Here is a 25,154-nt window from a genome sequence, read left to right on the forward strand (position 1 = left end):
ACAATGTATTAGGTCGTTGGAAGGGGTATCTCCTATCCTTGGATTAGTAGGCTAGCTAGGGTGTATTCTTCTGAGAGAGCTAGACCTACTGTGTATGTATTCTGAGAGAGCTAGACCTACTGTGTAAATACAGGTGTAAATAATTCCCTGCTGTTGGCAACCTGCTCAGTTTCCTGTGTGAGGCCAAGTGGACACTTCTCAACATGGCTGCCTTTCATCTCATGTTCTGTGCAACTGTGGTAGATTGGACATCTGTCCTTCCATGACCCAAAGACATGTCATCCTGATAGAGCCAGTCAAAAGAGTGCACTCAAGCAGGTACAGCAGGAAGGGGAATTTAGGCTTAGTATTGCCTTGTGCTCCAGTAGACACTAATGCTGAACTCACATTACACATTAGGACACTGGGGCACACAGAGCCAGAGGCTGAACATTTTATCAGGTTAAGCACTGTCTGATCTCTTGTTCTAGTTCTTTGTCAGCCTGGCAGAGAATATCTGTATCGCCTGCTATTAATAGACACTTCGCATTCCGTCCTGGCCTCTGCTGGGTCAGGAGCATGCTCAGAGGTGCTAGAAGACTGTCCCCATTGACTGGACCAGGTCAACCAGATAACATGGATCATCTCTACCAGAAGGTTGCACATTAGCAGCCTTTCTATGCTATAATCCTCACCTACAATGTGAAAGAACATTCTCCCATGTTCCAGGAAACAGAGAAAAGGTGTCCTTGGATGATGGGCAGTTTAGCCCATCACACACTTTAAATGCTTTTATGAGGAGATGAATAAAAAAATCTCCAATGCAAGGAACAAGAAGAACATGACAGGTTAAGTGGCTCAGGAGGTAAGAGCACTTACTACCCAGCCTGACCACCTGAGTTCAATCCCTGATCCATCACGGAAGGAGAGGACTGACTCCTTCAAGTTGTACTCTGACCTCCATTTGTAGATCCTAGCATGGCCCCTCCCATTAAACAAACAACTGAATATAATAAAAATTAAAAGACAAATACTACAACAGTATTAAAAACTGTCTAAGATTAAACCCAGAAATTTTACCAGAGAACAAAAGTAACAAAACCAAACAAATCTTTTGGGGAAAAAAAATTACAGACCAATTAAGTGGAAGAACTTGGTAGCAGGAACTGAATCAAACAAGTGACTTTAGTTTTAATCAACTCCAAGACCTCTATACACTGGACAAGTGGCCTGTTACTGAGCTCCACACTAAATCCTCTCAGCAAGCAAAGCGAATTTTCAGTCTTGTGGGCTCCTGTGTGCCCAGGGTCTCCTGGTGCCAACTACTGGGGAGGGTTCCAAATGGGAAACTTGACTCTGATTCAATGGAAATATCAGATCGTTTTGAACTGAGAGACTGTTGTGCCTGAACCCTTGAAATGTGTGACACTCAAAAGGACTTCATGGAACCCATAGCCTTGGGAGAAAAGGCCCAGAGTCATTTTGGGACAATGGATGGAATTTGAATTGGGCTGTTTTAGTAGGAGGTGCTTTGGTTTTGGGTACTTGCTGGAGTTAAAGGATGTCCTTGTCTGTAAGAAGTGCTCTATGAGGGATTTAGGCAAAGGGTCAGGATGCTTGCTCTCAGACCATTCAGGGAAAAAATATAAATATGATAACGTGAGAATAATTTTTCTTTTCCTTTCCTTTCCTCTATTTTTTCCCTCATTGAGACAACTTTCCTATAAGTTTGAAATTATTTCAAAAGCTACTCACAAAGTCAAACTTTTTGTAGGTTATTTGGAAGTGACAATATAAGAACTGATAACTGTAAGATCTGAGGAGGGACAGAGAGGAGAGTCACATTCGTTGATGCAAACAAGGACTTTAATTGCAGGCAGCCCCCCTCCCTGGCTGTCAGGATCTGGGGTGACTCACACCAGTGGCACAGGGATGGCTCAGACCTCTTCCCTCCTTGTGGTGGAGTTTCTGAATTGGTCTTCATGACTCCTGTCCACTGCCTTCTTCATCTCATGGAGACCCTCCAGTAGCTGAGCAGCTCAGAGCCTGTGTGGAACTGCCACTAGAACCCTCAGGGTCTCCCGATGAGACACGGTCGGAGGGCCCAGTGTTCCTGGTAGTAGCGGTTTAGATTCCTTTTAGGGTATCCTGTTTGTATATTGTATGCAGTCAGCTCTGAAAGAAGGAAAGCAGGCTGTTGGGTGAAAGCCTTTGAGCTAGAGTCAGATGAACTACTGTGATTGTATCTATCCCAGATGGGTTTCTAGATCCCACACGTTCCATGGGAGCCCAGGCACTCCACAGCTTAGTTAGCAGACCTGGTGCCGTTCTACATGGTGGAGTCACTATCAACAGAATGTCTTGCAAATTACGGGACATAGGAAATAGAAAACTTGGGCCCGTCCTGGCTTAGACACAGATGGTGTTCCCTGGTAGGCTGCTGCAAAGTCCCTTTCCCAGTGTGGAACCTAGTTCACTTGGTCATGGATGAGCCAGAGAAGACCCCAGCTCCTCACCCTCAGTTTAAATAGAACAGGTATGCTCTTGTAGGAAAACTTACCCTGCAGTGGGTTCATGTTTGTAACAGGGGCTTGACTGACAGGTGGGTTCTACAGTGAGGAGATGTGGGTTACCCTTGTCTATCAATGGCCCCTTGGGGATAGAGGCTGTGTGAGGGCGTCAGGGCACAGGATGAATTTCCCACAACATGGCTTCCTTTATTCTTTATGGTTCTGCCACTGTTCTAGGTTGGACATTTGTTCTTCTGTGACCCAAAGACAATGTCACCCCAATTGAGCTGAGCATTCTTATTTATTGCTCACTTGATGTGTACTCATTTGGCTTTGGGGAAACAACAGAGAACAAGACCAGTGTGGACCTGTCACTCTGGAACCAATGTAAACCTGCCAGTCTGGAACTCAATTTGTAGCCTCCAATGCAGAGATGAAGCAGACTCACACAAAATACACAGTCAAGACCACAGCACGGTGCCCATAAGCGTGGGAGTGCTTGGGTGTAGAATATTCTTTCCTCCCAGACCTGCTCCTTCTAATGCAATGCCTAACCTGGAAAAGAGTGGCTAGCCTCAGACTTTATAGCCTCTGCAGCATCCCCTGGAGTGTGAGCATAGCTATCTCACATCCCCATAGGGCCTGGCCATCAGGACAGAGTTCCCTTCCCCAGAGGTCACTGTCAGGACCTCTCTTGAGGACTCACCTTCATAATCACTGCTGGCAGTGGAGTGCTTTTCTTGGCCAACGACGGACTGTGCGGTAGCTCTCTTGAGGTTTTGTTCGCATAACTCACTCTTCTCAGTCTTCAGCGAATCTGACAACGAGAATCCCATGGGGGTCACGTGGGAAGGCTGAGCCAGTCAAAGAAGTGAGAGTGTTGAGCCAACTGAAGCAGCACATAGGTGAGTGGTGGATATTATGGGATGGGGAAAAATCTGAATCTGTTTCTCCTTTGAACAGATGCTGAACTTAAAAATACATATTTTCAAAAGTGATTTATTTATTCATTTACTTCATGAATGAATGGCAATGGTGTTTAGCCTGCCTGTATGTCTGTGTGAAGGTGTCAGATTCCTGGAACTGGAATTACAAAGAGTTGTAAGCTGCCATGTGTGTAATGGGAGTTGAAGCTGGGTCTCCTAGAAGAGCAGCCAGTGCTCACAACCACTGAGCCATCTCTCCAGCCCTAAAAATATGTATTGTTTTAAAAGAATCAACTTTTTTCTTATTTTTTATTTTTAAATGCAATGTGCATCTATTTCAAAAAGGAAAAATGTTCCCAATTCCTCTCCTCCGAGATAGTTTCCTCTTAAGCATATTTTAACATAGCTTATCAGATTGCCTGTCCTATGTATGTGGTTCATTACCTTCATAGACGTTATATACATCTTTCCCATGCTAGGACATTAAAAATTAGTAGTTGTACAGTATTTGGCTTTATGGATAATTCAAGACTTAACCAATCCACAATTGTGTATTTAGACTTTTTTCTTCAAGTTTTACTACTATAACGATTGGTATGGATTATATTTAAGCCTTTGTGTACTTCCGGAGAAGTAACAGAGTCCATGAGAGACAGGCTAAGCTCTCTGGAGCAGGTGTGACAGCTTTGCCACTGGCTGTGTAATGAGTAAATCGCCTCTGCTCATGATTGCAACGTGGTACCCTTGTTTTGGATGGTAGTGCCTACCTTAGAGCTGCAGTGCAGGCAGAGGGATGCTTGCCCTAAATGCACCCACTGCACATGGCATGGTGGAGGATTCACCAGAGTTGCACGGTGCTGTACACCTGCTGCGGCACCAGAGACTGAGCACCTTCGTTATTGTCTTAGCGAAGGAAGCTTGCATTTTTAAAAGGTTTTGTTCTTCATTTTTAGCCTGAAGCTATTTCCGGAAGCCTTTAAAAGCTTTTGTGGGCTTCTGTATGTTCCTACTATGAGGATTTTTTCCTGCCTCTTGTCCCATTTCGTCTGACAGTAGGGCTGTGACAGATTTCCACCAGCACTCTGTCTTACCGTGTCCCCGCCAGTCTTAGCTTTTCCTACTTTTTCCTCTCTGACATCTCTGGTTTTGATCCCTGTCTGTTCTGTCCTAGGCCACCAAAGAAGGCTGTGATACAAACTGGACATGGAGATACCTTCTCTGTTTTCCTCTCCTTCCCTATTACAGAACCATGGGGGTCTCTTATTTCAGAAGATGAAGATAAGAAGGGATGGTGGTATGTCCTGGACTTTGATGAGGAAGAACTACTCATTCGTTTTGTAAGCCATCAGAATGCCAAGGCTTCTTATTAGAAGACGTTATTCTAGTCTGCCCAAGCCCATCCACTCCTATTCCTTCACAACACCTTCTCCACCACGATTCCTCAAGTGTACTATAAAGTGTATATTCCCATTTTACAGGATTGGCTAGTTGAGGCTAGTTGAGGCAAAGACAGATTAGGTGACTTGCTCAACCCCTGTGACAGAACTGAGACTCTCAAAGGGGTATGCCAGATCCACAGGCAGAGAGCTTAACTTTTCTCTTACATGTTGTAGTGGCTATTCCTGGTTGTCAACTTGACAATATTTGGAATGAACTACAATCCGGAATTGGAAGGCTCACCAGTGACCCTTATCTGGAGGCTTGGAGATCCTTATCTGGATCTTGGTTTGAAGATCTTGAGCCATAGTGGCTATGGATTCCAGAAGATTGAATCTCCGAGTTTAAGGAACACACCTTTAATCTGGGCTACACCTTCTGCTGGAGACAATATAAGGACATTGGAAGAAGGGAGTCTAGCTCTAGCTCTAGCTCTTGCTCCTTCACCTACTTGCTGCGTGAGACTGAGTAACTGCTAGATCCTTGGACTTCCATTCACAGCTGCGACTGAACAATTGTTGGGAATTGGGCTGCCGACTGTAAGTCATCAATAAATTCCTTTACTATCTAGAGACTATCCATGAGTTCTGTGACTCTAGAGAACCCTGACTAATACACATGTCTTCCAGTCTTGAGCCTTGTTCCTCAAATTACAGAGTGTATCCAGATTTACCCAGAGACCATGCCAAAACACAGCTTCTGACTCAATAGGACAGCAACAGGGTCTGAAGATGCACTTTATTTTATTTCAAGACAGGGTCTCATATATCCTGAGCTGACCTGCGGCTCACTAAGTACTGGAGCACTTGAGAGGTGGACTAGGGAGATGGGAGCCAAGCTCCCATCTCCCTAGTCCACCTCTCAAGTGCTGGGATTACAGATAGGTACCACCTCATTATTTGCTTTTCATGTGGTGCTAGCATTGGACCTAGGATTTCGGGCATGCTAAGCAACTAATCAACAGATCTACATCCCCAGCCCTAACTATGCGTTCCAAGAGGCTCTCAGGTGATGCCAGTGCTTCGAGACCTCAGTCCACACTTTAGCTAGCAAGCCTGAGCTCCCTTGTCTGTTGGCTATCCTCCACCTTTTAGCTTGCAATTTCTTTCACTCAAAAGATGAACGAAGTGGTTATAAAACCACTCATGGACCTAAGGCTAGGGAATGTCACGGAAGAGGGGGTGAAAAGATTCTAAGAGCTAGAGGGTTCAAGGAGTTGGCTGTGGGGTTGTGTCTCCCAAGAATGACAGAATCTACATGTTAAAGCCTCTGTCACAGGACTCCCAAACATGAACAAGGAAGACTCCAGTAGCTGTGTCCAAGTGGATGGGGGAAACTCCACAGCCTCAACCCCGCACCAAGAACTATAGGCAACTGGGGGAATGCTAAGAACTGGAGAAATAGTCTTCCTGAAGGAAGAGCACATGACAATTGGTTATGCAATACCAAATGATCAGCCCTGAAAACATACATAGAAGTAGTAATATACAGACTGAGCAGTTTTTACTTATGTATTTAGGAATATATGTTATATACTTATATGTAACAATAAAAAAGAGCCATGGATATGAAAGAGAGCAAGGAGGGCTGTGTGGAGGGTTTGGAGGGACAGAATAGAAGGTGAGGATGTTGTAATTATAATCTCAAAAAAAGTAAACACAAAAGAAGGAAATCTGGGGTCTTCTCAGGAGGAAGAAGATAAACTGAGGTGTAGAGGGGCCAGGCAGGGTGCTCTGGTTTGATACCTACTGTAGGTTGGTGTCTGGCTCTCTTGGCTTGGAACCTTGGCGCTCTCAATAACAGGTTCCTCACAGTCCCAGCAGCATAAACTGAAGATCTTTGAGGCAAGGGTTTGGTGGGCCGCTGTAGGAAGTAAAAGAATGGGGACTAGAGATTCTTGGATCTAAATTTCATATATCAGTTAGAAATTGTCTATGATTCTCTGTGGTCAGGAAGTCCAGGTTGGCTCTTTCTGTCTAAGCTGTTCTTTGTGTGTGTGTGTGTTCATGTGTATATGTGGAAGCAACATCAGGTATCTTTGCCAACCACTCTGCACCTTGTTTTTTTGAGATGAGGTCCCTCAGCGGTCTTGGAATTTGTCAATTTGGAAAGAATGGCTCGTTAGCAACTCCCAGGTACCTTTGTGTCTTTGCATCCCCCGTGTTGGGATTATAGGCATTCCTTGCCATGCTCAACCGTTTATGTGGATGCTCAGGTTCAGACTCAAGTCTTTATGCTTGCCTAGCAAGTACTTTTCTGACTGAGCCATCTCTTCACCCAGAAGCCCCCTTTAAAAGACACTTTTCTTGCTCTATACAAAATTTCCTTACCCATAGAGAAGAAATGAAGGTTTTACTCTGCCAGCTTTGTCTGCAGTGGAATCACCAGGGTTGAAATTGAGCCCAGTTCACCAGGCAGGTCTGTTTCCTAGATGAACACAAGACCATAGCTGAAAAGTGCTAGTTTTTCATCTGTGTCTACACTCCAGCTAGGACCCACTGCAGCAGGATCTTAGCTCCTGCGGAAGTAGATCACTGGTAATCAGGCTTTAGGTTGCTCTGTGGTCTACTCCATCTCTAGGTACATATTCTTGGTGGTGCCTACTTTACAGAAGCAAAGTGTTAAATATTTGCAAGGTGACTCTGGTGGTAGGTCTCTCCCTCCCCTCCAACCCCAGCTCATTGTCTCTAACTTACTCTAATTCCCAGGTCCTTTGTGGGGCAGTGAACCGTAGCAAAGTTTAGAACCTGACACCCCACTAGGAGGACCATGACAACCTACCACATAGACTAGAGCCTAGAGGTCTCCATGCTAATGAGGTATCTAGGGGCTCCAAGTGTTTAGTCAATGAACACCCCTTTCTAGGCATCCCTTCCTGCAAAACATATTTAATCTCTGGATCACCCTGTTGCATGCATCCTCACCCACCATGACATCCAGTTTGGACAAGCAAGGACTGTCTCCTTCATCAAGGACTGCTGGGTGGGGAGGCCTTCATCATACAGAGCCTTGCCTAAGGCTCCTGTAGAAGGCCTGTCTGTATTTCTGGCACTCACTCTGAGCTAAGGTGGATTTCCCCACCACCCGCCCTGGGCTCATCATAGGCTGATGGGTGCCCGTTTCCAACTTCTTGTGGTCTCCAGTGGCATCTGGGTGCACAGGAGGATGGGAAACCTCTAACTCCCCAAGGTACCCAATGGCATCTGTTTGTCCAGGAGTTAGAGAACCACAGCCTCTGTCCCAGCCTCCTCTGTTTCTCACCCGTTGGGGCCCCTATCTTGGACTGTCTTCTCTGAGTGCCATGTTGGCATCCTATGAGCCTGGCACCCCAGAGGCAAGGAAGAAATGCAGCTTAGCACCTGTGCAGTTAATGTAGAACCACAGGTTTAGTTCCTGGTGTGGACATTTGTCATATGGATTTGAGTAAGCCCCTCAATGGGAAGAGGAAGTTAATCTGGGTGACCCCTCCAAAGATCTTTCTTGTGCCAATGGTAAAAGAATATAGAATCTTGTTTTAGTCCCAAACTTCTTTTATATGTCAACTTTTTTAGACCTCTAGATATGCCCTATTCTTGTGCTGTGACAAAACTTTCTTTTAGGGAATTATTGCCATAGTATTGATTAGATAGGTGTCTGTCATCCCACCCAGCACATCGTGTGAGACGCCTGTCACTGTCACTTGTTTCTTTCTTGACTGCTGTATTGGTCTCAGTTACCAACAGCTCTTGCATGAATCATTTTAATAGTTTCCTTCCTAACTGGTCTCCCTGTTTTCCTTACCATTAATAATTAATTAATGGGAAAGCTAGGATTCCCATGTTAATATGTATTATGTAATAGTTCTGCTCAATATCTGCAGTGGTAGAAAGAAAAGGACATAGATGAAGAAATATAGTATTGAAGAAAGAAATGACAATCTTGAAATAATAGGCATTTTAGATCTAAAAAGCAGCAGGTGGGGCCCAAGAGATGACACAGCAGGTAAAAGAACTTGCTTCCCAGACCTACCTTATGGATTCAACCTCCAAGGCCCACGTGGAAGAAGAGAACCAACTCCCACAAGCTGTCCTTTGAATTCCACAAGCATGACATGGCACATAGTGTGTGCGTGTGTGTGTGTGCATGTACACATGAGTATACATGAGTATACACACACCTCTACACACCCCAAAAACAACATCTGAAAGATCTAGAGAGCATGAGTAATGCCAAACGTAACAGTAGAAGCTATAGTGTATATGAAGGGATAGAAAGGACAATAGAAGATCCACACATGGAATTAGAGAGTGGAAAACTGTTAAAGACTGAGAAGAACAGCAGTGAGTGGAGAGCTGCTGCATAGCTACCTTGTTCAGGGCCGGAGGGAGGGAGGTGGGGCGGTGGAAGCCTTTGAAGCATGAATGACAGATACCCCCTCCAAGTTTGATGAAGAACACTGACCTAAGTACCCATAGTACACCAAACAGACATTATTAAGTTACTCCGCATAAGTCAAATACTGAAAAATTAAAGAAAAAAACCTTTCAAAGGTAGGAATCAGTAATAATAATGATAACAATAGTAATAATAGTAAAACAAAAGATACATTTGCTTATAAGGGGGAAATCAAGAATGACAGCTGATTTTGCATCAGAAACAGTGTGAACTGGAAGACAATGGAGTGACGTCTTGAACTACTGAAATACAAGTCCCAGAACACTCCTGGAAACATTTTTCAATGCTTATGGTGAGGTAAAGGCACTCACATGGAAACAAGGCAAGAATCTGTGCTCAGAAGACTATGACTAAAACATTCTAAAAGTTTTCAGGAACGTGATTGTCTTGGAAATACAAACCTAAAGATGGGGATGAGCAGGAAACACAAGAATAATGACTGCTATGAGAACTTTATGTCAAAGGTCCCCTCTCACCCCCAATTTCTCCTCCCTAAACAAGTCTTTGGCAGGTTCTTATAGTTCTCAGAAGAAAACCCAAGTTTCTTACCCAACTCTTAATCAAACTGTCACAACCCCCACCCCCACCCCATACTCAACCATCTCAAAAAGTCCCCTGTCTTCAATTCCAGTGATTTCTTAACCAATTCCATCCAAGGCATACTGGTTACTTTGTTGATTAAAAACTCACCAAGCTCCCAGCTCAGGAATTTATGCTTACTTTAACCTCTGACTAGAAGGGTATTTTTAGAAATACACTGTTTTTCCTCTCAAGTTTTTCTCTTTATGTTCCCTTTTCCAGGGAAGACTTGTATCTTTTACTGCTGATCCCTGCTCCCACTTTTCTGCCATGCTCTGACTTGTATTCATTTACTGTGTTTACAATCTGCCTTCCTTCAGTGGGTCACAGCACAGGAATTATGGACTTGGCCCAATGCTTGTTTCTTAATGTTAGCACACAGGGCAGTGTGGACAGTCAGTAAATGATTGTTGAATGAGTGAACCTCTTTGTCTTGGGGTTGTAAATTCTCGAGAAAGTAGTAAATTTGGTTATATATATATATATATATATATGTTTGTTTCAGGAACATCATAACTGATGGGCCAACCTTGTGATGTGCCAGGCTGAATCTTGATTGCCTTGTGAGTCTCTTAGTTGTGCTGTTTACTGGTGGGAGCTATCCACCCCCACCCCTACCCCAGCTACTGCAGATCAAATGCATTGTATGTCCATGCTCCCCATTTTGCATGATGGTCCTCTCATTCACTATCAATCCTGTGTTAAGGCCTTCAGAGGAGCTCCTCATACCCATGGATCCAGTTCCTTTTGTGATTTGTTAATATCCTTGATTAAGCATCTCTGGCTTTTGCTCGTCACACTGTAGCCAGGGCTGGATAAGCAGTTCTCCTGTTTATCTGTCTGCCAAAGGATCCTGTAATACACTGTTCCCTGAAATCAGAGATGGCATTACCTTGTGCCTTCACTCCTCAGATTTTAACACTCAGCCTGGGAGTTACCAGAAGCTGCCTCTGAAAATTAGGATGCACGTTCCTAGCCCTTCCTCACTCCTCCTGCCATGTAGCTTAGACCATGGTTTGTTACTGTATAGCGATTGCTTAACTCAAGCTCATTGCTACAAAACTTCGTGTTGAAAGCACTGTATTGTAGCTGGCTGTTTAGTCACAACTACATGGACAGTAGCTGGTGAGTATTTTCCTATTCAGTATATATTTTTGAGAACCTACTATGTGCCACGTTCTTTTTGGTGCTGGATATTTAATGATGAACAAAATAAAGATGGACAGATGACTCACTCACAGGAGGCCAATGGTGACAGGTCTTACCTCTCACATCTTTATTTCCTGTGTCCTTAGTACCCATCCTGGTACTTAGAAAATATTCAAACAAACATGGACCTTCTCTTCCTTCTCCCATCTGATCTTTAATAATTTTTTGCACATAAGTGAGTCTCATGGTAAGAGATATCCAGCAGATTAGACACATGTCTCTATGATGTAGGAACCATGGACTAGGAGGCCTGAGTGATGAGCTTAACCCCATTTCCAATAATCTTTGGATCAGCTGCCTGGTGAGTTGGTTTTTGTTTTTTGTTTTTGGTAAAATCTGAGCCCTGGTAAAGTTCACTAAGCTCTCTTCCATGGATTTATTTTTCAGGATTCATAGCAATAGAAATAATATATAACACACTTAGATCTTGTGTTTAGGAGATCCATCATTTAGCAAACATCTTTGCCATTAACCTGCCTGATTTTTGCTAATTGTTTTATTTTGTCCACCTGGCCCTTTAAAGTATCCCCCAGTTGTTAACCAAATAACCCTTTAAGAATTCTTAGCTATTAGAGCTGCTTGATCTGACAGCCTTCAGTGTGGGTTCCTCTTAGATTTCTGGGAGCAGGATAGGATATAAAAAAGCCAGTTGAGGGAGAGAGAGAGAAGAGAAAAGAGAAGAGAAGAGAAGAGAAGAGAAGAGAAGAGAAGAGAAGAGAAGAGAAGAGAAGAGAAGAGAAGAGAAGAGAAGAGAAGAGAAGAGAAGGCAGTTGGTATAGAATTGGGCTAGCAGAGAGGAAAAGGCAGTTGGCGCAGAAGATATTGTTAGGAAATAGTTGAGTCAGGGGAAGCTGAGCTGAGCCGATAGGCTACAATAGTTGCTATAGTTTGGAGCTTCTAGCATTGGGAGAACTGGGAGAAGGGACTGTTTAAGCAGCCTGTTGGGGAACTGAGGGAGGAATGATTGGGAGATTTGAAGGGGCTGGGCTGGAAAATGAAAGGAGTGCTGGCAGGGAGTTAAGAGAACTGGTTACTGTTTGTAAAAACAAACTTTGTTTTCATGTTTTACATTTAGTTTCCTTCGTTTATCCAGGCATTGGCCTCATCCTTACTCTTTGTGTGAGGTTGCCTTGCACGCGTGACCTGCAGACAAATGCTTCCCAAGGAAAGAGTGGACCCTTAGGTCTGAGCAGCTCCCATCACAGGTCAGCCTGGAGATGCCATGCTTGGACTTCCACAGCCTGCTGGCCTGTTTACTTAAAGGAAATTGTTGACTGTTGCCTAGGGTTCTCTTAAACCTTGGTTAGCATATACTCTGCTTTGTTAAATCACGAACCAAAGTCACTTCATTTAGCCTGTGCCCTGGAGTGACTTCTGAGTCACAGATTACTTAGTCTCTTCCAGACACTATTTGATTAGGTTAAGACACTGCACTGATGCATTATTCTCTAAAATTGATTATAGTATAATCGTTCCCATTTGTCACAGTCCCCATATATTACTTGTCACGTCTTCCTGAAAACACTGCTCCTCTCTGCCACTCATATTCTCGTCTACTTAATGTCAACAACTTCACCAAATGATGTGGACTTACCAAGGCTATTATGATGAATTTGGATTTTTGTTTGTTCTTTTTTTGAGACAGGATCTCACTATGTAGTCCTGACTGGCTTGCACTTGCTATGTAGATCAGACTTGACCTTGAACTCATAGAGATCCTCCTCCCTTAGCCTCCCAAGTGCGGGGACTAAAGCCATATGCCAATACTCCTGGCCTATTATGAACTTTGGATTTTAAGAACAAGGGATTTCAAGTGGGACATTGAAAACAAGAGAAGATTGTATGAGCTAGTGAGGAAAACAAAGGAAGAAGAAATAACAAAAGAAAGCAAGAGATCCTGCTCCCACTCAAACCTTCTGAAACCCACTTTCTTTGCCTCTTTCCTTCCCCATCCAACTTTCCCCTCACACCCACACTAATAGCTCAACTTTAACACACAGAAACCCTGAAAACACCTATGTTAGATGCTGGATCCAGTGAGGGAGATTTAAGATAGAGCTGGCAGAGTACAAATATTCAGATTCCTCTCAAATTTCAGAGCAGCAGACAGTGACTGAATCTAACTCTGGCTTCTGTTAGCTACTCTCTGGCCCCGGTGTTTCATATCTGTGCTGAGATGTTTATTTTATACTTGACCATCGACAAAGGGGAAAAAGTATTTAATTACAAGGTGGAGAAGACCAGGATATCTAAATAATTATAATTTTCAATTTGTATAATTAAAAAGCAAAACAGACTTGAGAAGTCCCTTTGAAAGCCACTCTTGAGGACAAAGACTCAGAGTCACAAACAAAATGAAAAATGGGTCAATAGTTCAAGGACTTTTGAGGAATAATCTTGGGTAACTAAGAAGAACCAAGAAGTTTATTTTGTATAAAAGGCTCAGACCTAAAATAGGGTGTGATAGTTTGAATAGGAATGGCCTCATACTCAGAGTCATCTATTGGATGAAACACATGGCCCACAATGGAGGAGCTAGAGAAAATACCTAAGGAGCTGAAGAGGTCTGGAACCCTATAGGTGGCACAACAATATGAACTAACCAGTACCCCCTGAGCTCGTGTCTCTAGCTGCATATGTAGCAGAAGATGGCCTAGTAGGCCATCACTGGGAAGAGAGGCCCCTTGGTCTTGCAAACTTTATATGCCCCAGTACAGGGGAATGCCAAGGCCAAGAAGTCGGAGTGGGTGGGTAGGGAAGCAGGGCAGGGGGAGGGTATGGGGGACATTTGGGATGGCATTTGAAATGTAAATGAAGAAAATATCTAATAAAAAATTAAAAAAAATTGGATCTAGTTGTCCATGTAACATAGTGTGTAAAAGCTGAAAAAAAAAAAAAGGAATAGCCTCATAGGCTCATAGATTTGAATGCTTGGTCATTGGGGAGTGGCACTAGTAGGAGGTGTGGTCTTGTGAAAGTAGGTGTGGCCTTGTTCTAGGAAGTGTGTCACTAGGGGTGGGCTTTGAGACTTCAAATGCTCAAGTCAGGCCCAGTGTCTTTCTCTTCTTGCTGTCTGAGGATCCCGATGTAGACCTTTCAGCTACCTCTCCAGCACTTTATCTGCCTGTGTTCCCTTGTCTGCCTGAGTGCTGCCATTCCATGCTTTCCACCAAGAAAATAATGGACTAAACTTCTGAAGCATAAGACAGCCCCAATTAAATGCTTTTCTTTATGCAAATTTCTGAGGTCATGGTGTCTTTTCACAGCAATAGAACACTGACTAAGACATAGAAGTTGCAGGAAAAAATAAATCTTGCACCATTGTCAAAACTCAGACTGTCTGGGGTTCATTCCTAGGTAAGTCAGAATCCTAGGGATTCTAGAGACTAGGCATTTGTATGGCACCATTGTGCTTTCCTACTCTTCTGGAAACTAATAGCCTGTGTCTGTCTGTCATATGGGGGTAGTAGAAATGATTACTTAAGGAGGCTTGCTGTTAGGTTGGGCACCAGTCTTCCCAGTGCCGTCAGGGGTTTATCGTTCTGTGCAACAAATACTTAGGTGATTTTAAGTGGTTGACTCCCTGGTACCTATGGTAGGCTGTGTCCTCTTCCACAGTTTGAAGGACTAGAGACCTTGACCATCTAGATCATTTTCTTTCACTGTAACTGACACAATCACACAGCCCACACCCCGATGTATAACTGAGTAAGCTTGGCAGTTATGGGTTGTATTATAGAATGTGTTTGTATGTTTCGGCTAACTAGGGTGCCTATTACCAATACTTCACATTGTATCCTTACAGGTGAAGTCAACCTAGATCTCAGCTAAAGGAGTAGGTAGCCTCCTCCTCCTCCTCGTCCTCCTCCTCCTCCTCTTCATCCTCCTCCTTTTTCTTCAAGTCTTCTTATATAGCCTAGGCTGACCTGGATTATTTCTGCTTCTTCCTTCCTTCCTTCCTTCCTTCCTTCCTTCCTTCCTTCCTTCCTTCCTTCCTTCCTTTCTTTCTTTCTTTCTTTCTTTCTTTCTTTCTTTCTTTCTTTCTTTCTCTCTTTCTTTTCTCTCTCTCTCTTCCTTCTTCCTTCTTTTTCCTCCTCCTCCTCCTTCTCTTCCTCCTCCATCTCTGAGTTTTTTGTTTCCTTTTTTTAAAATTATTTTTTATTTTTGAGATAGGGTTTCTGTCCTGGAAATCTCTGTAGACCAGGCTGGCCTCCAACCCAGAAATTTGCCTGCCTCTGCCTTTGAGTACTGGGATTAAAGGAAGGTGTACACCATTATCACATTACCACCCGGCTTGCCTCAGCTTCTTGATTGCTGTGTTTGCAGGTTTTCCAGTTCTTAAGATATTGAAGCCATGGTTTGTTCCCTGTCATTCACTCAGCATATGCTTGTTTAGAGTCAAGTGCTTTTTAGGCACCTCCGGTCCAACACATGGCACAGCAAGAGACTGAAAATCAAAGCTGAGAAGAAACAGTGCTGCAGCCAGAAACCTCATTTTTGTGAGTGGAAAGATTCAAGGATAGCTGGTGTCAGTGGTAAAGATTTGGACAAGCTTAGAGGGTCTTCCTACAACTAGGATTGAGGGAGCAGGGGGAGGTAACACAGAGAGGGGAAAAGGGTATCCACAAATCCTAGGCACAGACCTACTTCCCTGGGAAGATGCTAACAGATTATCACAAGTCATCTATTAATGAAAGTGCTACTGGCCAATATGATGGAAGAGTTGCACACTGTTGTCATCTCATACTAGAAGGTCCTAGATGCCCAAGTGCCTCTTGTCTCTGGAATCCTAGCAGTTGGTAGGTAGCCTTAGTGCCTCCCCAGACCCTTATGCACTGGCTATAAAGCTCTCTTCTATCTGTGGTGAAAACACAGCTCTCCATTTAACTGGAAACAAACTCCATTTCTGTGCCACATGTCAAACAGGAACCTTTCCTCCAAATAGCTTATGCACATACAAGAAAACACAAGTACTCAAACTCCCTCTCCCTTAAACGTACACTGCATTGTGCCCTTGTCCCTTTTAGCTATAGGCCTTGGAGATCACAGCCACTGGCTGTGCTTCAGGAACTTGGAATGGGGTTCTATGAAGGCTGCTGTGCTCTTCATATCTTTACCTGGAAATCCTGATGATAGGCAGTTGTAAATTGCCTACTCTCCAGAATTGGGAAATCTTTTAGGGAAACCGGCAACTCACAAGAGCATTATCTGGAAAGTAAATATTTTTCTGAGGCAGGGTCTTATGTAGCTCAGGCTGGCCTTGGACTCCATATTGCAAGAATGACCCCAAATTTCTGAACCTCCTACTTCTACCACCCAAGTGCTTGCATTAAAGGTGGAGGCCACCATCCCTAGTTTATGTGGTACTGGGGATGGAGCCTGGGTCTTCATACAGGCCAAGCAAGCCTTCTACCAACAGAGCTACATCCCTAATCCCTTGGGGTATAACTCTTTATGATTATTTCATAGAAAAATAATATATAGCGTCTTAAAACCTCAGCTCTTTGATCTGTAACCTGGAAATCCCAAAGCAAAGCAAAGCAAAGCAAAGCAAAGCAAAGCAAAGCAAAGCAAAGCAAAGCAAAGCAAAGCAAAGTGGCATGTGAAGACTCAGAGCAATGGAAAGTGGCCTGCACAGCTTTCTGGCATGCTGTGAAGCCTCAGAATGTAAGAGATGCTGGTGTTGAAGTGGAGGAGGGCGGAGACTTTCATGCAGTACTATGACCCATCTCTAGATGGGGACAAGAGTCAAAGAAGAGGCTCTTGGTTTGTCCTGTCCTATTTAAGTTTCAGGTCTCCGGAGACTTCAGAACATGCTGACCAGGTGAAGCAAGGTCACTAAGGTGAAGCAGGCAGGATTCTAGAGCTGGAGGAGTCACTTAGGGTCATTCATCACTGTTGTGGGGATGTGGTAGGCAGAGAGAAACTGAGGGTAGAGGCCAAGGAAGGATTGTGTCTGATGCTGGTAGCAAATGAATAGGTCTCCACCAGTGTGGGGACACTGCCATCCCTTTGGTGCAGGGAATGTCACCCCTCCCACCCTTAGGCCTTACCTTTGAGCCCCACTTACTTGTTGCTGGCAGAGAGGAAAGGAGGCTGTGATGTCACAGAGAACGTTAGTGACCCGGCTTTTGGACTAGACCATAAGGCGGGGAGGAAAGAGGCTATTGTGACCTGCTGACCCTTCCTATCATGATCCATCTTTCTGTGTGTGATGCCAAGCTGTCCACCATTGCTGTCCCTCAGAGCAACAGAAATCCAAGTTCTTCTGTCTGTGTGGAATACTTTGAGGGTGTCAGGCCAGAAGGGGGCGCTACAGCACTACACGAGAAAGCATGGGGCAGGGTCTGTCTCCTAATGTATCTGGCTATTAACCTCAGGGAGATGGACTTTATGCCTCAGCTGTCCTTCTGTAAAATAGGAATAATAGTTATGTGTCCTCCATGTATTTCCAGGATGAAATGACATCAGAGTTGTAAGCACTGGGCAGGTGCCTGGATGCTGTAGTAACAACTCCACAGAAGGGGAGTGGTGGCAATGTGTAAAAACAAGTGACATTTCTTCCCAACCCATCTTCCAGAAAAAGAGGAATTGATTCCTGATGGATTCCTAGAAATTTCCTCACCCTATGGGGTGGGCTTTCAGTTCCCCACTTGGAACATCTTGGTGCTATTTGGGGGAGTCACGTTAGGTGAAACCCCTCTATCAGCATTGTCTTTGGATGCATGTAGAGGTCATGGTATAACAGAAGATGGAAACAAATGGAAGTCAGTGCTGGACTTATGTGCTGGTGGGTGATGGGGGTTAAGCAACTTTAAAAGTACCAGTGGCAAGTAGCACTCACTGCTTCTTCATAGGAGCACTGAAGAGTCTCGGGTCTGGCTGCCAATCATCTTCCCTTGTACTGTTGTTGAAACTTGGACTGTCTGGGGTCCATTCCTAAACAAGTCAGAATCTCAGGGACTCTAGACACTGGGTACCAGTATGGTTTCAAAGCTTTCCTGGTGATTTCTTTGTGTAATCAGGATGTATTAAGTTGGGGCTGGTAAGATGGCTCAGTTGATAAAATGCCTGCTGTGCATGCATGAGGATCTGGGTTCAATTCCTAGGACTTATGCAATATGTTGCTATATGTGTAGGCATGCACAAATATATACATACTATATGCTGAGTCTATTCTTTTTTTGCTGTTTGTGTACATATGGTTTTAGGGCTGACCATCTTGCGTTGGATAAACAGTTAAGGGCTCTTCTCTAGGGGAGGCTAATTCTCCCTCAACAGTCATTTGTTGCCTAGAAAAAAACCCTTAGTATTGGAACTTTTTAACCCAAAGTAAGTCGATTTACTTTGAAAAGAATTCTGGGTGTGGTTGTGCATTTTTTAATCCCAGTACTGGAAGTGAAGAAAGAGCTTGCTGGCTGATTAGTCTAGCCTAATTGGTGTGCTCCAGGCCAGTAGAGACCTTGTCTCAAATGTAATGATAAACTGAATATAATGGCACATGCCTTTAACCCTAGGACTCTGAGAGGCAGGGGAATCTTTGTGTTCAAGGCCAGCCTGGTCTACCTAGTGAGACCCTGACTCAAAAGAGGTAATCAAATGAAAACAAACAGCAACGATAATGATAATGAAAGCTAGGTAGATGCTGTTCCTGAAGATGACGCTGAGGATGCCTGGTGTCCGCTGGACTCTACATGCAAACACTTATACACTAAAAAAGGTGCTGAATTACAATGTGGGAATCACATGATGTACCCACATGATGGCTCTCAACTCTAGGCTGCTTCTGAAATGCTCAAAGAAGCTTTAGAAAATGCCAGTTCTAGCTCCCAGCTCAGAAGATCTCTCTCTCTCTCTCTCTCTCTCTCTCTCTCTCTCTCTCTGTGTGTGTGTGTGTGTGTTGGGAAGGTAGAATCCAGGCACTAGTAGGTTTGAAAAATTTTCAGACAGTATTGAAACCCATTGGCTTACAGAATAGTTTTATATTTTTATTTTATTCTTGTTATTTGATAATGCACATAATGGATTCTTGATCACATCTACCCCTCATTATCATCCTACTCATAAGGACCCCCTTCCCTCTCAGAGTCCCCATCCTGCTTTCATGGCTTTCCCTTCACCTCTTTCTTTTTCGTTTTTGTGACTTACTGAGTTTGATTAAGGCTGTTTCTATGAGCATGGATTGGGGGTTATTTATTAACAAGTGGCTATTGCATTGAAGAAAATGGCTCCTCCATCCTTGGTAGCCGTTCACTGCCAATGGCTGCTCAGGGAGTGCCTCTGGAGCCTCTTCCTCATCCGTGACAGAATGTCAAGGGCCTTGTACAGATAACCACAGTTCCCGTGAGTTTATGAGTGAATGAATGTATCCTGTCCAGCAGACAACATTTTATAGTGCTATATCCACTATCTGAAACTTAACCTTTCCTCCTCTTCCCATGATGTTCCTTCCCCTAGCCTTGGGATGGGTGATACAGATGTCTTATACAGGGTTCAGAACTCAGTCTTCCTGTATTCTGAGCATTTTGATGTAATATGAGCCTCTGCATTAATTATTACACAACAAGAAGTTTCCCTGGCTAAGGTTCAGAGCAACAATAGTCAGTAGGCATCAATATAAATATTCAGAAGGCAGTTTGACAGCACATCTGCTGAGTAAATCAACGGCACTAGGGTCTTCCCTAAGCCTTGTCACTTCCCCAGGCATGGACTTCTGGTTATGTTTAGAGTACTGGGTATGAATTTTCTCAAATCCAGTCACAAAGAAGTTGGTTCTCAAAGTGGACCCATGTTTTCTTCCCAAGTTTCTGCTATCCACTCTCCCAACACCCTCTCCCCTTCTCCACACCTCTTTGCCCTCATTATTGCTTAACCCTCTCCAACCCCTGTATCGCCTCTTGCTACCTTGAACACTTGTCCAAATGGTTTTCAGAGGATCCTTAATTTCCCCGTTGTCATGGAGGCATCCTTTAGATGAACCTTGCATGAACAGCATTAAACATGAGCTTACAACCAGGATTCCCCAAGAGTCAGACTTGAAGATAGCTTACTCTTGGAAATCCCTGTTTGCGGAAATTGTGAACACTGATCTTAAAGAGCTCATGAAGCAGTTGAGTGAGATTGTTTGAGGACACAGAGAGTAAGGAGAGTCACGTTTCCAAATAGTTTCATTCAACATGGAGCTGTAAATGCGGACAGTCTTTGAATCCTTGTAAGCAGGTACTTCATGATTCATGCACTACACTTTATATATTCAAGTTGGTGAAAATACTGATGGGGGGGGGGAAATCCCTTTATGCCTGGGAACTAAGACTTTGCCTTCTGTTTGGGGTGATTTACTGTTCAAGGATGTCTGATAAGGCTGTTTCCCTCTCCTTGGGTCTGGAGTGAGAAGATTAGCCTGAAGTTTCCTGTATTGGTCTGGTTCAGGCAGTGAGCAGTGAAATCTTGAACTAAGTTACTGGGGTTAGGATGAGTCAGGTCTGGGGACAGATCACATGGATAGGAAGTTTATTATCTTAAGTTACTGTTCGACTTTGCCCTTAACCATAAACCCTTCTGATCTTCAGTTTCCTGATGTTTACAGCGGGAATAATTAGTAGAGCTGATTTGAGGGACAAGTTAGACCAGTCCTGGAAGCCTGTAAATAGAGCTCCCGGGAGAGGAGACACACTCAGTGAATGTTGTTGCCATTGCTGCATCAGTATTATTTGATGCTAAGATCAGGGCTAGTTACTTTTCTCATTGCTGTGACCAAGAACTTGAAAAAATAAATTTAGTGAAAGGAAGGTTTATTTTGGTTTATAATGGTTTGACACTCTGACCCACCATGGTGGGGAAGGCATGGGTTATGAGATAGAGGCAGTTGTTCATATGGTATCCACAGTTAAGAAGGAGGGAGGGAGGGAGAAAGAGAGAGAGAGACAGACAGAGAGAGACACACAGAGAGAGAGAGAGAGAGAGAGAGAGAGAGAGAGAGAGAGAGAGAGAGATGCTGGTGCTTAACCCATTTTCTCCTTTTTATGTAGTTCAGGATTTGAACCCATGGATTGGTGCCAATCATATTTTCCATGGATCTTTCCACCTCATTAACTCAGCTTAGAACCATCTTCACAGACTTGCCTAGAGGTTTGTCTCTTAGGTGACTCTAAATCCAGATAAGTTGATAATATTAATCGTCCTGTGAGTGAGGGACAAGGCAGAGCCTGAGCCGACACCTCCATGTCTTTTATATCTGTGGCTGTGAAATCAGAAAATTTGGAAAGAGGAACAAATTTTGGATGAGGATAAGTTCAGGTTTGGAAAAAAAATAAAACAAAGCAACAACAATAACTACAACAAAAGAAAACCTTTATTTTGGTGGGATGGATCAGTGGGAAAAGGCTCCTGCTCCGAGCCTCCCACTCCCGACTCCCGAGCCTCCAAGCCTGGTGACCTGACTTAGATTCTCAGGCTCTACGTGGTGGAAGGAGAGAGCCCATGCCCACAAGTTATCTTCTGACTTCTGTGCGTGCCTTCCCGGACTAATGCAATAATGATAAAACCCCTTGATTTTGTGACAGCATGATGTCGATAGGAACTTGCAAAGCAATGTATAGAGAAGATCCATGGCACCCTCCCCCCCCTCAGCTCTTCCTGTATCCTTCCTGCAAGATCAGAAGCAGGAAAATAACACTGGTATGACCCACAGAGCTTATGTAAATCTCATAGTTAACATGTTCTCGTGTGTGTGTGTGTGTGTGTGTGTGTGTGTGTGTGTGTGCGCGCGTGCTGGCGATATTGGCTTTCAAGTTGATCAAAAGTACAATTCCCTGTGTCACCCATAGAACGTATGTTGAGTTAGGAGGGCCCTCTGTGCTCTCCCTTTGCTCTCTCACACTCACTCTTTCCCTAGGAACCTGCTTTCCATCCTCACATTGTGTCAGTTCATATTTGTGACATGAACGGAAATGGGCTGTGTGCTTGTACAAACTTGAGGTTGGCGTTTATTACTCAGCACGCTCTCCTCGTGATCCCCTTCAGTCTGAGCTTGCTTTAGTGATGGTTAACTGTTTCGTTGTTGAGTAACGATGGACCACAGGTCTTTGGGAGTCCATGCTCACTGAAAGGTATTTGCATAGAATCCAGTTTTTAACGGTCACAAATAAAGATGCTGTGACCTAAACATTCTTTTATAAACCTTTTTATTGATTCTTTGTGAGTTTCACACCATGCACCACAGTCCCTTTCATCTCCCTAGCCCCTCATATCTGACCTTTGACCTTGCAAACTCCCCCTCCAATAAAATACACACACAAACAATAACAACAACAAAAAAAAAGCATAGAAAACATCTCATTGTGGAAGCTGTAGTATATCATACACTGTCTCACAGTATATCCCTGTATCTACACATCTTCACTTACAAATGTTCACTGCAATGAGTCATTGGTCTATTCAAGATATCTGGTTTCTTTTTTTTTTCCTTTTTTTTTTCTTGGATATTTTATTTATTTGCATTTCAAGTGTTATACCATTTCTCGGTTTTCCCTCCAGAAACCCCCTAACCCATCCTCCCTCTCCCTGCTTCTATGAAGCTCCTGAACCACCTACCCAACCCCACCTCCCTGCTCTGACATTCCCCTACACTGGGGCATTGAGCCTTCCCAGGACCAAGGGCTTCTCCTCCCATTGATATCCAACAAGGCAATCCTCTGCTACATATACGTCTGGAACCATGGGTCCTTCCACGTGTACTCTTTGGTTGGTGGTTTAGTCCCTGGAAGCTCTGAGGGTTCTGGTTGGTTGATATTGTTGTTCTTCCTATGGGTTGCTATCCCTTTCAGTTCCTTCAGTGCTTTCTCCTCCATTGGGGACCTCGTGCTCAGTCCAATAGTTGGCTGTGAGCATCCACCTCTGTATTTGTCAGACTCAGACAGAGCTTCTCAGGAGACAGCTATATCAGGCTCCTGTCAGCAAGCACTTCTTGGCATCCTCAGTAGTGTCTGGGTTTGGTGTCTATATATGGGATAGATCCCCAGGTGGGGCAGTCTCTGGATCAGCACTTTGTCTCCAGATTTCCTCCCTTGAGTATTTTGTTCCTCCTTCTAAGGACTGAAGCATCCACACTTTGATCTTCCTTCTTCGTGAGCTTTATGTGGTCTGTTAATTGTATCTTGTGTATTCTGGGCTTTTGGGCTTATATCCACTTATCAATGAGTGCCTAACATGTGTGTTCTTTTGTGATTGTGTTACCTCACTCAGGATGATATTTTCTTTATTTATATTAAATTATTTTTAACATTAATTTATTTTTTACACTCCATATTTTATTGCCCCATCCCTGATTCACCCTTTGACTGTTCCACATTCCCCCCTCCCTCCCCACCTGACCTCTAAACTCCCTGGGGCCTCCAGTCTCTTGAGAGTTAGGTGCATCATCTCTGAATGAACACAGACCCAGAAGTCCTCTACTATATGTGTGTTGGGAGCCTCATAACAGGTAGTGTATGTTGTCTGTTTGGTGGTCCAGTGTTTGAGAGATCTCGGGGGTCTAGATTAATTGAGACTGCTAGTCCTCCAACAGGATGGCCCTTCTCCTCAGCTTCTTTCAGCCTTCCCTAATTCAACAACAGGGTCAGCTGCTTCTGTCCATTGGTTGGGTGCAAACATCTGCATCTGACTCTTTCAGCTGCTTGCTGGGTCTTTTGGTGGGCAGTCAGGACAGAACCCTTTTTGTGAGCGCTTTATAGCATCGGTAATAGTGTCAGGCCTTGGAACCACCCTTGAGCTAGATCCCACTTTGGGCCTGTCGCTGGATCTTCTTTTCCTCAGGCTCCTCTCCATTTCCATCCCTATAATTCTTTCAGACAGGAACAATTATGGGCCAGAGTTGTGGCTGTGGGATGGCAACCCCATCCCTCACTTGATGTCCTGTCTTCCTGCTGGAGGTGGGCTCTATAAGTTCCCTCTCCCTACTGTCTGGCATTTCATCTAAGATCCCTCCCTTTGAGTTCTGAGAGTCTCTCACCTCCCAGGTCTCTGGTGCATTTTGGAGGGCATCCCCAACCTCCTATTTCCTGAGGTTGCCCATTTCCATTCTTTCTGCTGGCCCTCAGGGCTTCATACCAGATCCAGTCCCCCCCCCTTCTCCCGCCCCGATTATATTTTCTAGTTTCATCTATTTGCCTAAGAATTTCATGAATTAATTTTTTTAATAGCCGAGTAGTACTACATTGTGTAAATATACCACATTTTCTGTATCCATTCCTCTGTTGAAAGACATCTGGATCCTTTCCAGCTTCTAGCTATTATAAATAAGGCTGCTATGAACATAGTGGAGCATGTGTCCTTGTTATATGTTGGAGCATCTTTTGGGTATATGCCCAGGAGTGGTATAGAACTAAAGAACCCTATTAAAAATGCAGTACAGAGCTAAACAAAAAATTCTGAACTGAGGACTACTGAATGGCTGAGGAGCACCTAAAGAAATGTTCAACATCCTTAGTCATCAGGGAAATGAAAATCAAAACAACCCTGAGATTTCACCTCATACCAGTTAGAATGGATAAGATCAAAAACTCAGGTGCTGAGTTTTTGCAGCGAGGTGCAGATGCTGACAAGGATGTGGAGAAAGAGGAACACTCCTCCATTGTTGGTCAGATTGCAAGCTGGTACAACCACTGTGGAAATCAGTCTGGTGGTTCCTCAGAAAATTGGACATAGATCTCTGGTTTCTACAACACCATCAATATTGGCTCCTCACTGGGACTCCTCCCAGTTGGCTAATCTTTTGTTGCCTTGTGGCATGGAGATCTTGCAGCTTTGGAGAAGCAGAATGGGCCCCTTCATGCACCTTAATGGCCCACAGATGATATAGATTTTGGGGTGGGCCAATTTAGGGTCCTGGATCTGGGTCTGGGTGGTAGCTGAGCTGGTCAGTCCGCCGGTTCTCCCTTAATCTGCACCACCAGCTCGAGTTCTCCAGCTCTGGCTAGGCCACTGGATCCTCTCTATCAGCAGGAGTCTGGATCAGCCCTCCTGCTCCCATGCCCTCTGGCTGGCTCACCCACATCCACGCCTCCAGAGCCAGCTCCACTGT

At 44.1% G+C, this 25,154-nt stretch overlaps 1 protein-coding gene across 2 annotated transcripts; it reads right to left on the reverse strand.

Annotated features, from left to right (window-relative positions):
- Window positions 1–1,827: 1,827 nt before the first annotated feature.
- Tex48 (testis expressed 48) lies at window positions 1,828–17,172 on the reverse strand. Of its 2 annotated transcripts, none has more exons than NM_029324.3 (5): window positions 17,145–17,172; window positions 7,183–7,279; window positions 6,602–6,715; window positions 3,196–3,306; window positions 1,828–2,154 (listed from the first exon to the last, which is right to left on the reverse strand). In NM_029324.3, the coding sequence occupies exons 2-5, from the start codon at window positions 7,184–7,186 to the stop codon at window positions 2,051–2,053; spliced, it is 333 nt and encodes a 110-aa protein (NP_083600.1). In that variant the 5' UTR covers window positions 7,187–7,279; window positions 17,145–17,172; the 3' UTR covers window positions 1,828–2,050. The 2 variants fall into 2 exon arrangements, with proteins under 2 accessions (NP_083600.1, NP_001343254.1); NM_001356325.1 differs by having other exon boundaries at window positions 17,128–17,155.
- Window positions 17,173–25,154: the final 7,982 nt, after the last annotated feature.

Source organism: Mus musculus, chromosome 4 (genome assembly GCF_000001635.26).
Source record: "Mus musculus strain C57BL/6J chromosome 4, GRCm38.p6 C57BL/6J".
NCBI classification, from domain to species: Eukaryota; Metazoa; Chordata; class Mammalia; order Rodentia; family Muridae; genus Mus; species Mus musculus.

Bases quoted from the DNA above. Each gene is read 5' to 3' on its own strand.
- Tex48 (NM_029324.3), bottom strand. The intron at 3,307-6,601 runs GTAGGTATCAAA...TCTCGTTGTCAG, and splicing joins GAGCCAGACACCAACCTACA to ATTCGCTGAAGACTGAGAAG. The intron at 2,155-3,195 runs GTGAGTCCTCAA...TCCTTCTTTCAG, and splicing joins TGCCAGCAGTGATTATGAAG to AGCTGACTGCATACAATATA.